The sequence below is a fragment of the Nicotiana sylvestris genome, chromosome 2, assembly GCF_000393655.2.
Source record: "Nicotiana sylvestris chromosome 2, ASM39365v2, whole genome shotgun sequence".
In the NCBI taxonomy this organism is placed as follows: Eukaryota; Viridiplantae; Streptophyta; class Magnoliopsida; order Solanales; family Solanaceae; genus Nicotiana; species Nicotiana sylvestris.
This window is the reverse complement of record NC_091058.1, coordinates 140,803,442-140,819,828: the sequence shown is the minus strand read 5'-3', so window position 1 is coordinate 140,819,828 and position 16,387 is coordinate 140,803,442. Positions and strand designations below refer to the sequence as shown.

At 40.4% G+C, this 16,387-nt stretch overlaps 1 protein-coding gene across 1 annotated transcript; it reads right to left on the bottom strand.

Moving 5' to 3' along the window:
- Nucleotides 1-214: 214 nt before the first annotated feature.
- On the bottom strand, nt 215-2,460 carry LOC104231971 (probable esterase KAI2). Its single transcript, XM_009785061.2, has 2 exons — nt 1,745-2,460; nt 215-802 (listed from the first exon to the last, which is right to left on the bottom strand). Exons 1-2 carry the CDS (start codon nt 2,110-2,112, stop codon nt 349-351), a joined length of 822 nt encoding a protein of 273 aa, XP_009783363.1. The 5' UTR covers nt 2,113-2,460; the 3' UTR covers nt 215-348.
- Between the last annotated feature and the right edge of the window lie 13,927 nt (nt 2,461-16,387).

Sequence of the window (16,387 nt, the reverse complement as noted above, 5' to 3'; positions counted from 1 at the left end):
TTAGATCGCAAGGAGAAATGCATTAAACGCATACAAAGTAATTCGAATTATATATCAAGATTAATTTTTCCAATCCTGCAGGTTACCAGACAACGCCTAGCATTGGTAGAAAAAAAAATTATGCAATCAAGTCACTTAAAAGTTTATTAGTAAAATTGACAAACAAAAAATATGGTAACAAAACCTGGTAAATATAAAGTAAATCCCCAAAAGATACGGAGGAAAATATACTTGTTTTTTATTTTATACAGCACCACACAACAATGTCTCCTTTTCTTTAATGATCAGGAGAGAAAATGTTAAAAGCACGAAAACGCAATTCGCCTGAGCACACACAGATCCTGAAACCTAAACAATATCACTGGAAATATCATGAGAAATATGCCGAAGCAGCACAGGAACAGTGACTTCTGGTGCACTCAGCTGTGGGAGATGACCTTCAGTTGATATGACTTCAACAATTGACTTTCCACCCAAATTTTGGTGAATATATTCTGAGACAGCCACAGGCACGGCCAAATCCTTTGAGCTCTGAATTATGTGACAAGGCACAGTAACACGAGATAGAAAATGCCTTAAATCAAATGTGAAAATTGTACGAAAGACACTTAGTGCTATGTCTGGTCTCATGTTGAATAAGGTTCTGCTGAATTCTTGTACTGCCACTGAGTCCATGTCACCGCCAATTACTAACGGCGCAAAACCGTCGATCCATGACTTGTAGTTCGACTCCATCGCTTGGCTTAGTTGGTCAATATCTTCCTTTTCAAATCCTCCGTAGTAGTCATCTGCATTTATGAACCTAAGCAAACATAATATAGTAATTCCCAAGTTAGTTTCTTATAACTGATGCTGCCATCCAATTTACCTTTAATAATTTTAATAGAGTTTCATTTATCACTCTTAAAGATCTCACTTAATTGTCACTTACGGAAGAATATTTATATACCCACTTTCCTTGTTACACATTTCTATAATTGGAAACAATTTAACTCTAAATTTTTCATTTTACATACTTTCCCTTAATGATAAGTTTTTAGCCACAAAAATATCGTGATCCCAAAGCTTTTGCCCCTTAAATTTTTAGGACAAGGTGTTTCAAAAATCTTTTTTTCCCCTTAAACTATCAGTCAAGTCAAACTACATTATTTAAAGTGAAACGGAAGGAGTACTTAGTTATTAGCTTACCTTCTTAATTGATGCAACTATCCATGTTACTACTAATAGAAGTAGTAATTAAGAGTGAATTTGAAAAAGAAAAAAGTAACAAGTACCTCGATCTTGTTCTTTTATAAAGGTCAAAGGTTTTTGAAATTTTGTTTAGCAAAATAACAAATACAGTCAAACTTCTCTATAATAATCTCGTTTGTTTCGAATATTTTTGAATGTTACAGTGAAGTGTTGTTATAGAGAACATATATATTATAACATAACATGAAAATTGGTTCAGAAAAAAGTTGGATTTTATATTGAATTGCTGTTATATAGGGATGATGTTATAGAAAGATCTGACTGTACTAATATGGATCAAGATAAGTTTATCAGTTCAGATTAAAGATAATGAACTGGCAGTGCACTTATTCTTTGTACCAACAGGTTAAATTAATTTATAACAATAAGCAACCCTTAATAATAAGGAGTGATAAGACAACCTAAACATAGGATAATAATCTATTATAATTAATTAAACTATATTAACTGATAGGAAAATGTGGCAAGATGTATATATATGTCATGATCTGACCTTGGAGAAGCAGAAAGCAAGATGAGTTTGGAGAAGAGATCAGGACGAAATATGGAAGCAATAACACCAGTCATAGACGATAAGGAATGGCCTAAATAAATGCAAGAATCGATCTGAAGCTCCTCCAAAATGGCAAGTAAATCATAGGCATAACCTTCAAGAGAAGCATATCGTTCAAAATCAAAGTAATCAGGGTTTGTCGGTCCAGCACCCATGTTGTCATATACAACTACTCTATAGTCATCAACTAGGTAAGGTATAAGGTGTTTCCAAACAGATTGATCAGTGCCAAAACCATGGCCAAGTACCACCGTCTTCTCGCCTGAGCCAACCACTTTAACGTTGTGAGCTTCTTCAACAACTCCCATCTTCTTCTTCTTCTTTAATTTCTTTGCTTCACTATTACTCTGTGCTTGCTTTTTAGGTTTAGTTGTGTGGTGGAAATTAGTAGAACCTCCAACTATGCATATGCAATAAATTCGTTTCAGATTCACAAGCCACCCCTTGACTCGAGGCGAAATTATTAGCTGTGCATTATTATGTTTATAATAGACTCGTATATATTAAAGTATACAAATCAACACATGCATGATCAATAAAGTGGACATAAGAGGAGCTACAATATTATGTGTGGATTGTTTAATTAAATTTTGTATTTGTATTAAGAAATTTATTAAATATATTTAATTACAAACTTATTGAAATAAGAGATGAATATGATTGCACGTTCAGAACCCAATTCCATATATGTGAAGGTGGATAAGGATATCATTAATATATATGGAGTTTAGCACATAATAAGGGGGGACCCTCGTGCATAGATATGGTTGATATTTATATATTATTTGGTTGGTTGAAGGGGTTTGCTTTATTTACGTGACGAAGAAGGTGTCGTCGTGTTGCGCTGTCAAGCTAGTATTGTCGATTCGGTTTTAACCTTTGCCGTGAAATGCGCCTTAAAGGCACACGTGAAATTGCCATGACACACAACAACATTCCTGTCTTGTGCTTATCAACGTAAATATAATTTTATCTACATTTTTGAACACCTTTTCTAGTCACTACCGTGTTGTCTAGTCTCTCTATTAATGCGTAAACTTTGTTCCAGTAATTAAACATTGATCTTAGTTCGACTTGAAATTTCGACTCCTGTAATTCTTTCTTGGGATGACGGGAGCAATAAGAATTAAGAATATGTATAATTTGTTATCTTTAGTTTTAGTTTTCATATTCCAATTTATTAACTAGTTTCCAACAAATAACTATCTAAATTAGGTTTTTTGTCACAAAAATGACATCTTAATGCGGCTGGCGGCTACTACTCTCTCTAGAATAATCTGTCTATTAATATAGTGGCAGATACAAAAAGTGGAGAGAATAAATTTTAAAATGTATATCTAACTTAAAATTCTTTATTTACCTTTTAAAAAGTACATTTAATTCTCCGACACATATAAGCTACTTCCTATCGTATATATCAAGCAAGGATTGTTCGTATAAGAATAATAGCTTTATTAAATCATTTGTCATGGCGCAAACTCATGGTACGTATTGGCCGTTTTGGGCCTAGTCCCGCACAGATTTATCTTTTAGGATTACATTATGTTGATGTTGGGCTAAAACGATCCAAAAATATTCTTAACAATGTATGATATTGTCCTCTTTGGATCAAACACACACGATTTTTCCCAAAAGGCCTTACACCATTAAGAGTATCCAACTCATTTAAGTAGCTTTTTTTTTCTATTTTCTATGTGGAACTTTGTTCACACACCCAACAATCTCTCTCTTTAGCTAAGTTCCACATGACCTATCACCATTTATGGGCTAAATTGGAGATTAAATGTGTGCAACCCACATGATCTTGAGTATTTACGGTCACCAAAGCCCAAAGGTTGTGTATGCGTCTTCAAAGCTACGGATAAAAGTCGTAAACCCCGTAAACGGGCAAAGGCATTAAGTCAGGTCCCCACGTTACACTCTGCCATCTCAATAGTCCAGCCGATAATTGGCTATGATACCAGTTGTTGGGCTAAAACAGCCCAAAGATACTCTTAACATAGTGAGATATTGTCCACATTAGGTCAAGCCCGTACGGTTTTTCCCAAAAGGACTCACACAATTATGAGTATCCAACTTAAGGCTGGTAAATAGGCCGGGCCGAGCCCGGGATCAGCCCGCGACCGCTAAATGGGCTTAACGGGCTGGGACCCTTTGGCCCGCGATTGGTGGGCTCGTGCCGGTCTCATGGGTCGGGTTTTATCTTTGGAATCGTATGGACTGGGCCAAACGGGCCCAACAGATTTTTTTAAAAAAAATAGTCATCTGTTTTTAGAAAAAAGTAGTCGTTGGGTCTTAAAAAAATAGTCGTTCAACCCCTCCAACTAATTTTAGCCTCAAACTTTTTATTATTATACTTTTTCCTATTTTCTACTATAAATACCTCCTCATTCTTTTATTTTTCTTACAAAATCAATATCAACCTATCAAAATCTCTCTCTAATTTTTTTCAATACTTGCTACAATTGTTTACTTTATTAAAAAAAATAGTGAAAAAATTGTGAGGTTGCTACTATTGCTTACTTTATTCCAAAAAAATAGTCAAAAAATATTCAGGTTGTTAGAATTTTTGAAAAAATTGTAAAGTTGGTGAATTGGAGTCTTCAAGAGTTCAAGTCTTCAACGATAATCAATTCTCAACAAGTTGTTCGTCAATTCGATAAGCTCGTTCCAACTCTTAAGTCTTAATATTATTGTTTTATTGTTTTATTTAGTTGCTATCACTTGATTAATTAAGATGTCTTCCTTAAGAAATATTTTTGGTAAAAGTAAGAATAAGGAAAAATCTAAGACTGACTAATCTAGTGGTACTGTTGTTCCTCCTCCTCTGCCCCCGACACCCCTATCCAAATCCTGTAGCCGTCCTATACCTGATATTCTTGATACCGATAATAGTTTATTACTCCCTCTGTTCCAATTTATGTGAACTTTTTTTTTTAGTCTGTTCCAAAAAGAATGACCCCTTTTTAAATTTAGAAATAATTTAGCTTAAACTTTTAATTCTACCCTTAATGAGAAGCTTTTATAACCACACAACTATTTTGGACTCCTTTTTGATTTATTTAGGATCACAAATTCCAAATATCTTTATTTATTATAAACTCTGTGACCAGTCAGATAGGTTCACATAAATTATGTCACGCCCCAAGCCTGGGGGCGAGACCGGCACTCGGTGCCTCATCTATCCTTGCATACCAACTTATGACTCAAGAATTCTGGACATATAATGTCATACTTTGGCCATGGGCCACATTGCGAGGCAATTTGCGAAGCAAATTATAAAATTGAATGGAGACAAAACGCTGATTAAATGTCAACATAAAGCTGGGCCGGCAAGGCCGTCATAACTACTATAACTAACAAGACAACAAAATATATGTACAGGGCCTACAAGCCCAACATACTGCACTAACTAACAAGATGTGTCTACAAGCCTCTACTGATAGATGTACTATGAACAGAACAGGGTCCCGACCTACCCATAACCTGTCTACATATATACACGAGATGTACACAAAACTTCTAGACCCAACAACTTCGAAGGACGAGGAACTTACCAATAAAACTGAACTTGGGCAACACTTAGTGAGAAGGTCTACCCGTCTGTCTGTCTGAACCTGCATGCATGAAATATAGCGCCCCCAGAAAAGGACGTCAGTACGAAATAATGTACTGAGTATGTAAGGCAGTATACAGAAAGCTGAAATTGAACTGATAACCTGAACATATGCTTACCTACTGATACTGACTCAATTCTCTCAATATAATAAGTAAAATAGCTATCCGGCCCTATAAGGATCGGTATATTAATAACTGCTCTACCGTAGTAGGCTCGCTCATAAGCGCTCGTCCATAATAGGCTTTGTATCTCGACCAACTGGGATCGTTCATAGGCGCTTGGCCATAGTAGGTTCGGTATATAACTTACCATCTGATCAGAGGTTGCCCAATAGGGGCCTGCCCATTGATTATAGCTCGATGGTAATAAAAATATTTTAATACTGTATATATAAACTCTCTGCTCTCTTGACTGGAAGAAGGAGATACTCAATTTATAAAATACTCGTCGTTTGGTTAAAAAAAGGATGGCTGGTACCATAACAATGATGAAAAAATCAATAGGCGTAACAAAATTAGGGGCAATAAGGTAAGTGTTCTTCTAGTGTTTAAGAACAACAAAATGACATCAATCAGAAAGTTGCCTTCATGCTTTTGTTCCAGTAGAGGTTCATGCTTGTAGAGGGTGATCTCCAAAGATATACGGTATTAACTTACAAAACTAGAAAAATATACGTAACTCGCGAGTCTAGCAAAATATACGTAAATTCTGGGATATGAATTTTTCTTTATGCCTCGTTATCAAACTTATGTAATGACGAGATCATGCAAAATGAAATAAGGGCTTAGCCTTAACATACCTGGAGTATGAAAAATCCGTATGATATTCTTGAAAAAGGTTGCATCGTACTCCTTTAGAACCGCAAAATTTGTACGCTGTTAAGCTTCCAATAATTATCGTTGGAATTTGGTTGAAAGATGATAAGTTTTGGTTGAATACGTTCTGGTTGTAATTTTTTTGGTTGAAGACATTCTGATTGTGTGTTTTGGTTGAAAGCTTACTAATGTTGGATTTTTTTTTTGGTTGAAAGAATGAAGGGAAATATTAGTCTTTAGTCCATATTTAGAATGGAATGAATGGACATTACGACACCTAATAAGAATGACTCTTAGTCATTTCTTTAGCTAGCTGCCACGTTTTTGTTTTGGGGTTGTGTAATCTCATAATTTATTTATTAATTAGGTAATATCCCGTTACCCGATAATTAATCAATTACCCGCATAATTAAGAATTATCTCAAATTAATTAAAATTCTACTTATTTTTAATACACTTTATGCATCATACTACCGTGATCATATGATACCTTGTATGGTACTAGTCCATAAATGTCGGGTATTATCGCTCGACCCGTAGTTTATCCCAAATCGACAACCTTCAACGAAACTCATTTTCTTTAATTCGTGTACCCTTTATCCTTTATGGAACTTACTTATTTCTTGATATAAATAGCGTAAATATGCTAATCTCAAGATAATATCACCCCCGAGTTTATGTCAATTAACCGAAGACGAAACATTAAATATGAAAAATGCGAGTTGTAACATCCTTCCCCCCTAGAAACATTCGTCCTCGAATGTCTACTCTTACATACTTTGGGAAAATTTTTGCAGGAGTCTCTTCCGTATACTAGACAAAAACCACCTTGCACGCATCTACAAAACATACTATATGTGCCACACTTGGACTCACACAGCTGTCTATTATAAATTCGGAAAGTCAAAAATAAGAGCTTACTGGAGAACCTACTGGCCTAAATAGGGATGTGCTGAGGTATCCCATCTCGAGCCATATTTCTAGTTTGAAATATGTGGGGGTATTTAGACTTCATTTCCTCCTCCGCTTCCCATGTCATCTCTTCCACATTCTTGCTTCTCCATAAAACCTTCACGGAGGCTACCCCTTGTTTCGTAGCTTGCGAATTTGTTGGTCTAGGATGGCAACCGGAATTTTCTCATATGACAAGTCCTCTATAATCTGTACATCATCTGTGGGCACCACTCAGGTAGGATCACCAATGCACTTTCATAACATAGATTCGTGAAAAATCAGATGGACAGACGCTAATTCCGAGGGCAATACTAACTCATAAACTACTTCGCCCACTCTCCGAATGATCCTATAAGGCCCAATATACCGTGGGCTAAGTTTGCCTTTCTTGCCAAACCTCATCACACCCTTCATTGGTGACACCCTTCATGAGAGATGATTTTGCAGTATTTTGGAGTACAACTCCTTCATTGCCAGAGTCTACTAACCGATCCCTCAAACAAGCCAATTGATGAATCTCTCTAGTTAATTGTCTTTCTCAGCCTCTACATGTGTTAGGCTACCCATAGATCGGCGACTTAAGGCATCTGCTACAACATTAGCTTTCCCATGATGGTATAGAATGTTAACATCGTAATCTTTTAATAACTCAAGCCATCGCCTTCGTCGCAAATTCAACTCTTTTTGCTTGAAGTATATTGCAAGCTATTATGATCTATGAACATATCAACATGAACACCATATAAATAATGCCGCCATATCTTAAGTGCATGGACAACCGCAGCTAATTCGAGGTTGTGGGTCGGATAATTCCACTCATGCTTCCTTAACTGCCTTGAAGCATACGCAATTACTTTCCCATATTGCATCAGGACACATTCTAACCCGGCACCTGAGGCATCACAATACATGGCATAGCAATCTGGACCCTCTGGAAGTGCTAGAACTGGCGCTGAGGTCAACCTGTTCTTAAGCTCTTGGAAACTCTACTCACAGGCCTCTATCCACTGAAACTTAGTCACTTTCTGCGTCAGCTTCATTAATGGTGTTGAAAGAGAAGAAAAACCCTCTACGAACCTCCGGTAGTATCCTGCCAAGCTTAGAAAGCTACGAATCTCTGTCGGGGTGGTAGGTCTAGGCCAGTGTTTCACAACCTCAGTCTTCTGAGTGTCTACCTTTGTACCTCCGTCGAATACAATGTTCCCCAAGAATGCTACAGACTTCAACCAGAACTCACACTTAGAAAACTTAGCGTACAATTTATTATCACGTAGGGTCTGGAGTACCACTCGTAGGTGGTCTACATGCTCATCCTTTGAACGTGAATAAACCAGAATATCATCAATACAGACTATCATGAACAAATCTAAATATGGCCGGAATAGGCTATTAATCAAGTCCATAAATATGGCAGGCGCATTCGTCAACCTAAAGAACATTACAAGGAACTCGAAGTGGCCATATCGGGTCCTGAAGGCTGTCTTGGGAATATCTTTCTCGTGAACTCTAACCTGGTAATACCTCGACCTCAAATCTATCTTTGAAAAGCATCTAGCTCCCTGCAATTGATCAAACAAGTCGTCTATCCTTGGAAGTGGATACTTATTCTTATAGTTACCTTGTTCAGTTGCCTATAATCGATATACATCCTTAGTGAGCAGGCTTTCTTCTGTACAAACAATACCGGTGCACCCCAAGGTGAGGTACTGGGTCTGATGAAACCTTTCTCCAGTAAATCTTTTAACTGCTCCTTCAACTCCTTTAATTCAATAGGTTCCATTCTATATGGGGGGGGGAGTGGATATTGGTTGCATTCTCGGAAGCAAATCGATGTTAAAATCAATCTCTCGCTCTGGAGGGATACCTAGAAGTTCATCTGAAAATACATCCGTGTACTCTTGGACTACTGGAATAGACTGAAGTGTAGGTATCTCAGCATTCGCATCTTTAACTCGCACAATATGATAAATGCACCCTTTGCGATCATTTTCCTCGCCTTCAGATAGGAAATAAACCTACCTCTGGGTGTCGCTGTATTACCTACCCATTCAAGGACTGGCCCACCCGAAAAATGAAATCTGACTGTGTTTCCTCGACAATCAACTGTGGCATAACAAGCTGCCAACCAGTCCATGCCCATGATAATATCAAAATCTATTATCTCTAGCTCAACTAGGTCGGTTGAGGTCTGACGACCACAAACTGTCACCGTACAACCTCGGTAAACCCGTCTAGCAATAATCGATTCTTTGACTAGTGTAGATACCTGCAAAAGGATCACTTAGTATTTCAGGAACTATACCAAATTTGCTCGCGACAAATGGGGCAATACATGATAAAGTAGATCCTGGGTCTATCAAGTCATAAACATTGTGAGAACAAATGGTCAACTTACCTGTCACAGCGTCTGGTGAGGACTCTTGGTCCTGTCGACCTGCTAGTGCATAGATACGATTTGGGTTACCACCTGAACTGGACCCTCTACCTCTGCCTCGACTTCAACCAGCCGAAGACTGAGACTCGCGCCATGAATGATGCACGGACATAGTTGATCCTGTTGCTGAATTCGTTGGTTGCGCCATACCTCTAGAATATCTATTTGGGCAATCTCGCATCATATGCCTTGGACGTCCACATGTATAACAAACATCGGGACCGGCTTGGCATTGGCCCATGTGTCCTCTACCGCAGATGGCACACCGCGGTAGAAATGGACATGTCTGCCCCAAACCTCGTTGTTACTGCAAACCTGATGCCTAGGAGCTTTCACCTGATCCTTACTGAGTATAGCGATCATACCTGTAACCCTGTAGCTGAGGTGGCGGAGGTCTAGGTGGTCGTTCGAAGTACTGGGGCCTGTAACTACCCTGAGACTGCTCCTGAGACCTGGCAAATCTCATCCTCTTACGCTGTTTTGACTCAGTCCTCTCCGCACCCTGCTGTCGACGCCTACCCCTTTCTATATTCTGGGAAAATTCCTGAATCCGGGAGATATCCATACTATCCTGCAATGCAGCGGTGGCACATGCCTCGGTCAACTCTGGGGCCAACCCTGCTATAAACCTGTGGATATTATCCCACAGAGTAGCAACTATGGATGGTGCATATCTGGCTAATGAGTCAAAACGGAGACTATACTCTCAAACACTCATATTGCCTTGCTCAAGGGTGGAAACTGATCAACTCGAGCTTGTCGGGTCTCTCGCGGTAAGTACTGGTCAAAGAAGGCATCTGAAAAATTCTCCCAATTAACTGGAGGTCCATCATATCCCCTGGACCTTTCCCATCCCTCGTGCTAAAGGATGGCTATATCTCGGAGGCGAAAAGCTTCTAGGTCAACTGCCTCTTTCTCCGTGGCATGTATAATCCGAAAGATCCTGTGAAGCTGATCTATGAAATCCTGCGGGTCCTCCCTCTGATATGTCCCTGTGAACTCTGGGGAACTCAAAGCAATAAACTCTTCTACCCTTGAACTCCCATATCCCTCGTAAGGTCATACACTAGCGGATGCCCTAGTCTATTGTTAGGTAGCTACCAACTGTGCCAACAAATGCACCGCACTTCTCAAGTCCTGATCTAATGGAAAAGAAGGGAGAACTGGATGTGAGATCTCCCTAGGAATCTCCTCAGGTGGCGGAGGAGCCGATAATTGATGGGTAGGGGTCTCTCCCTGGGCCTCCGATTGGACCCCATATACTGGGGATACCCTGATAGTCCCCTCACCTACTGTTATCTCTCTCCTCTGGGTAACCATAGTCTTACTAGATACCGTCATCTGTACATACAAATGCCAACACGTAAGTTGTAAGGCCCCGTGAATTTCCTACTCAGAACCCCGAATCCTGTGGTGCCAAGTTAGGAACATATGTTAGGATTCATAAAAACTCTCGCCGCAGTTTGGACCCCTTTAGATTGAACAGTGCATTAAAAAGTCAAGAAATAATGTTTTCCAGAAAAGTGCGACTTTGCGGTCGAGAATGTGGTCGCATATCAGGTATGCAGACCGTATAGGGGGCATAGTCACTGCAAAGTGAGTCAGTGTGTTAGTCAAATTTGAGGTTAAATATGCGGTCCATTATGCGATCGCATAACCGATATGCGGACCGCATAGTCGTCGCATAATTTCCTTGGGATTTTGTAAGGAGCAGTTCTGCGGTGCATTATGCGACCGCAGAACGGGTATGCGGACCACATTTCTGCCACATACCCAGACAAAATGTTCAGATTTTTGGAGCACTTTTGCGGTCCATTTTGCGGGCCACATTTCCACGCAGACCTGACTCGGGGCTCCTATTTTCTAAATTTAAACCCAACCCCTTATCGATATATTCGGTGTTATAGCTCTTTTTGAGCATATTTCCTGATGCTTTTAGAGAGAGAGAGAGAGGGTCTTAGAGAGGGAAGTGCTTCCCATCAAATTACTCCATGAAACTTGCCAAATCTTTGAAGATAATCAAGTGAGGGCACCTAAATCTTCATCCCAAGAGGTAAGACTTCATTACCTCAACTCATATTCCTATGCTTAGTAATAAGGGATCACGAGTGAAGTAATTCATGGCTATAAGAATGAATTTATTGCATGCATATCACACCATAGAATATTGGGAGGTAGTGAACTAAAAAGAAAGCAATTGGGGTATAAAATGATAGAAATTTCTCTTAAAAAGGGCCTAAGATCACAATGCACCTTTAGTGTTTGATAGTATGCTCAAAACAAGCTAGAATCTCAATCTCGTCTCTAATTCTCATTTTAATTTGTAATTCTTACACAATAGATCGAAGTGCTAAAAGTTCCAGAATTTTGTAAGGAATAAGGAAAGCTTTATTGAGGTATGTATGGCTAGAACCCTGTCTTTTAGAAATTGAGCTTCATCGTTGGTTGTGTGAGTACGGTAAGATTAAATTGAATTGTTGTGTTGATTGCTATTTCACTTGAGTTGGTGTTGCAACCTTATATGCGTGGAAACTGTGTCTCAAATTGATCAATGTGCTATTCTTGATAATTTGAAAAGGTGCAAGGACTATAAATCATGTATCAAAATGCTTAGACCTTAAATTGAAATTGAAGTGCGTTGCTGTACCATTTACATGAAGTCTCATCTACGCCTACAACCTTATTTGCTCTTGTCTGCCATACTCTCTTGAATTACAAACCTAATATTGAAAATGGGAACAATGTGAAACATGAATTGTGGAATGTGAAAATTATGGCCCCAAGTGTCGGTAAACTAATACATGTGTAACCAAAGATTGGAGTGAGATGAATAATGGAAAATGGTAACGCCTCGGTAAGGCGGCCTAGCCAATCGGGCTGTGATCGGACGCCATGACATATATACATGGAGGTTATGCATTGATGATTGAAATTGGAAAGTGTGAATAGAATATTGGTAACATCTCCGGGAGACGGCCTAGCCGATCGGGTCGAGATCGGACTCCGCTCAAGATAGCGGTGGTAATGTGAACGATGTGGAATAGTATGAAATGCCCAACTAAAGGCTATGGAAACATGATGTGAAGGTTGTGTAATTCTTTCATGTTGATAATGTTGTGATTGTTTAAAGCTTTGGAGTGATACCTGTGATTTCCTTATTTGTGTATGAAAGTTCTTTCTAATTTGATGGTGTTAAGTTATACATACTAGTACTATTCTATGGTACTAACGTCCCTTTTACCGGGGGCACTACATTTTTTTAAATGAATGCAGGTGGCTCCATAGAGGATAGTGTCGGTCGTGTGGAGCGAAACATCCCTCTTCTCAAGATCTTGGTGAGCCCCTTTCTCCTTCAAGGGGCTATATCGTATATCTTTATATTGTGGACTTTCACTTTTGAGGTATAGCCGGGGACTTGTTGTCGGCGTTGTCAAACTCATTTTTTGTATCCCAGAGGCTCCGTAGACATATGTGTGGGTTATGTACGGGGGTTGGATGGGTCTACGAACCATGTTGTAATGCTAAACTTATGTTGCCTATAAATTGTAACTCTATGGGGATCTTGGAAACTAACTCATCTACAAATTAATGTGGTGTTTAAAATGAACTACAATGTAGAATGTGTTTTCTTCCTCCGTCTAAATGGATAAACAAAAGTATGGTTTTTTTATTCATATCGAGGTGGGTAGAAAGTTTATTGTAAGGCTTGCTCAGTTAGGTTCACTCGATTGAGCGCCGGTCGCGCCTCCCGAGGTTGGGGCGTGACAAACTTGGTATCAGAGCCTAAGATTTTGAAGTGTCCTAGGATGTTTCAGAGTCGTGTCTAGTAGAGTCCTTCTTATCGGTGTGTAGTCGACCAAATCTATAAGTTGGAGGTTACTTGGGGCATTTAGGAATAACACCCTTCTTTGATATTCTGGATCGTGCGGTGAAACTGTTTCCCTCTCTAATTAAGTGTGTTGTTCTATCTTTCAGTAAATGGCACCTAAGAAGAAAGCGAGAATTGGCCAGGAAGCCAACGCTAATGCCACTTCTGGAGTGGCTGATGATTCCCTGCTTGATACTGCGGGTGAGGGTAGTTGCCCTACTATCACTCTACCTGATTCTTCTATTCCAGAGCAGACTACCCCGGTTCCTACATGTACAGAGGGTACCACTATCCCTCCCATTGATACTTCTACCCCGCCTCTAGCCCCAGCTTCCGTTTCTGGTATTTCTGATGGGGATCTTAGGGGAGCCATTCAGATGTTGACCCAGCTAGTGGCCTCTCAGGCTCAGAGGTCAAATGTTGCGCCCAATTCATCCAGCCAGCAAGGGGATTCTACTAGTTCCAGGGTGAACATGTTTCTTCAATTAGACCCTCCAGTGTTTACGGGTGCCAATCCAGAAGAAGACCCTTAGGATTTTATTGATGAGATGCACAAGACCCTTAGGGTTATGCGTGCGACTGAGACAGAAGGGGTAGAGTTGGCTGCCTACCGTCTGAAAGGGGTGGCCTATTCATGGTTTGAGTTGTGGGAGGATTCCCGAGAGGAGGGGCACCCTCCGGCGAGGTGGAGCGAGTTTGCTGATGCCTTCATTGATCATTTCCAGCCTACTGAGACAAGGTCAGCTCATGTAGTAGAGTTTAAAATTTGAGGCAAGGTAACAGAAGTGTGTGGGATTACCACACAGAGTTTGCTCACTTGTCCAAATATGCCATTCATATGTTGCCCACAATGGAGGCTAGGGTGTGTCGATTTGTTCAGGGCCTTAATCCTTTGACTATCAATGAGGCTTCTACAGCTGCCTTGAATTCTGACATGAATTATGGGAAGATGGTGGCGTTTGCTCAGGCTACAGCATAATGGAGAGAGAGGATAACAGAAAGTCCTGGTCTGCGGGCAACATGGGAGAGTCACTAAGTGGGGGAAGACCAGCTTTCAGGGGAGGATCATCAGGGCCTTTCTAGTCTATTGCACAGTCTTCAGCCAGTGTACCGCCATCAGGGTCCAGCCAGCAGCAGTGGAGTCATTTCAGGCCCGGTCAGGGCAGCAGGGGATCCCATTAGCGGGGTCGGTTAGGAGAGAGGTTCCAACAGCAGTAGAGGTCCCCGTGCCCTAGGTGCGGGAAGATGTACTCAGGGACTTGCTATCTAGAGCTACCTATATGCTATGGATGTGGTATGAGGGGTCATATTCAGATACATTGTCGTGCATCCCGCCAAGGAGCGGGTAGGGGCATAACTCAGTCATCCAGCCAGGCAGCTGCTACATCTTCAGCCCCTTCCCCAGCTCGAGGTACCCCAGCACCCGCAGGGCGTGGTGCAACTAGGGGTGGTGCGCAGAGTTCAGAAGGACCCAACCGGTTTTATGCTATGGGTGATCGCCAGACTGCCGAGGCTTCTCCAGATGTTGTTACAGGTATTCTGACTGTCCAATCTCATGATGTGTATGCACTTATTGACCCTGGTTCCACCTTGTCCTGTGTTACCCCTTTTGTTGCTATGGGATTCGGGATAGAGCTGGATCAGCTTCATGAGCCCTTTTTGGTGTCTACCCCAGTTGGTGAGTCTATTACAACTGCTCGAGTTTATAGGGGATGTGTTGTTACAGTACGGGGTAGGGATACCGCAACTGATCTTATTAATTTAGGGATGGTCGACTTTGATGTAATAATGGGAATGGATTGGCTTTACTCATGCTTTGCCAAACTTGATTGTCGGACTAGAACCATTAGGCTTGAATTTCCTAATGAGCCCGTTATTGAATGGAAGGGAGATAATGTAGTGCCTATAGGTCGGTTTATTTCCTACACTAAGGCCACAAAGATGATCAAGAAGGGGTGTATCTATCATCTAGTTTGGGTCACGAACACCAATGCTGAGGCGCTTAGCCTTAAGTCTGTACCAGTTGTGAATGAATTTCCGGACGTCTTTCCAGATGAACTCCCTAGAATTCCATCGGACAGGGAGATTAATTTTGGGATCGATGTGATACAAGGCACGCAACCTATATCAATTCCACCTTACAAAATGGCACCGACAGAATTAAAAGAGCTAATGGAACAATTGAAGGATTTGCTAGATAAGGATTTCATCCGGACGAGTGTGTCGCCATGGGGTGCACTGGTCTTGTTTGTAAGAAAGAAAGATGGATCACTGCGGATGTGTATTGACTACCGGCAACTCAACAAGGTCACAATCAAAAACAACTATCCTCTGCCAAGAATAGATGATTTATTTGATCAATTACAAGGTGCTACATGTTTTTCAAAGATTGACTTGCGGTCCGGGTACCATCAATTGAAGATAAGGGAGTAGGATATTCCAAAAATAACCTTCAGAACTCGGTATGTGCACTTTGAATTTATGGTAATGTCTTTTGGGCTAACAAATGCCCCGGCAGCTTTCATGGATCTTATGAATCGAGTTTTCAAGCCCTTTCTAGACTCCTTTGTGATAGTGTTTATTGATGATATCCTTGTGTATTCCCGAAGTCGGGAGGACCATGCTGCCCATCTCAGGGCAGTTTTGCAGACTCTTGAGCAACATCAATTGTATGCAAAATTTTCAAAATGTGAATTTTGGCATGAATCTGTCGCGTTCTTGGGCCATGTCATTTCCAGGGAAGGAATTATGGTTGATCCTCAAAAGATTGCAGCAGTGAAGAATTGGCCTAGACCTACCACTCCAACTGAGATTCACAGTTTCTTAGGCTTGGCTGGGTACTACAGGAGGTTTGTGAAGGGGTTTTCTACTCTTGCCTCTCCATTGACTAAAT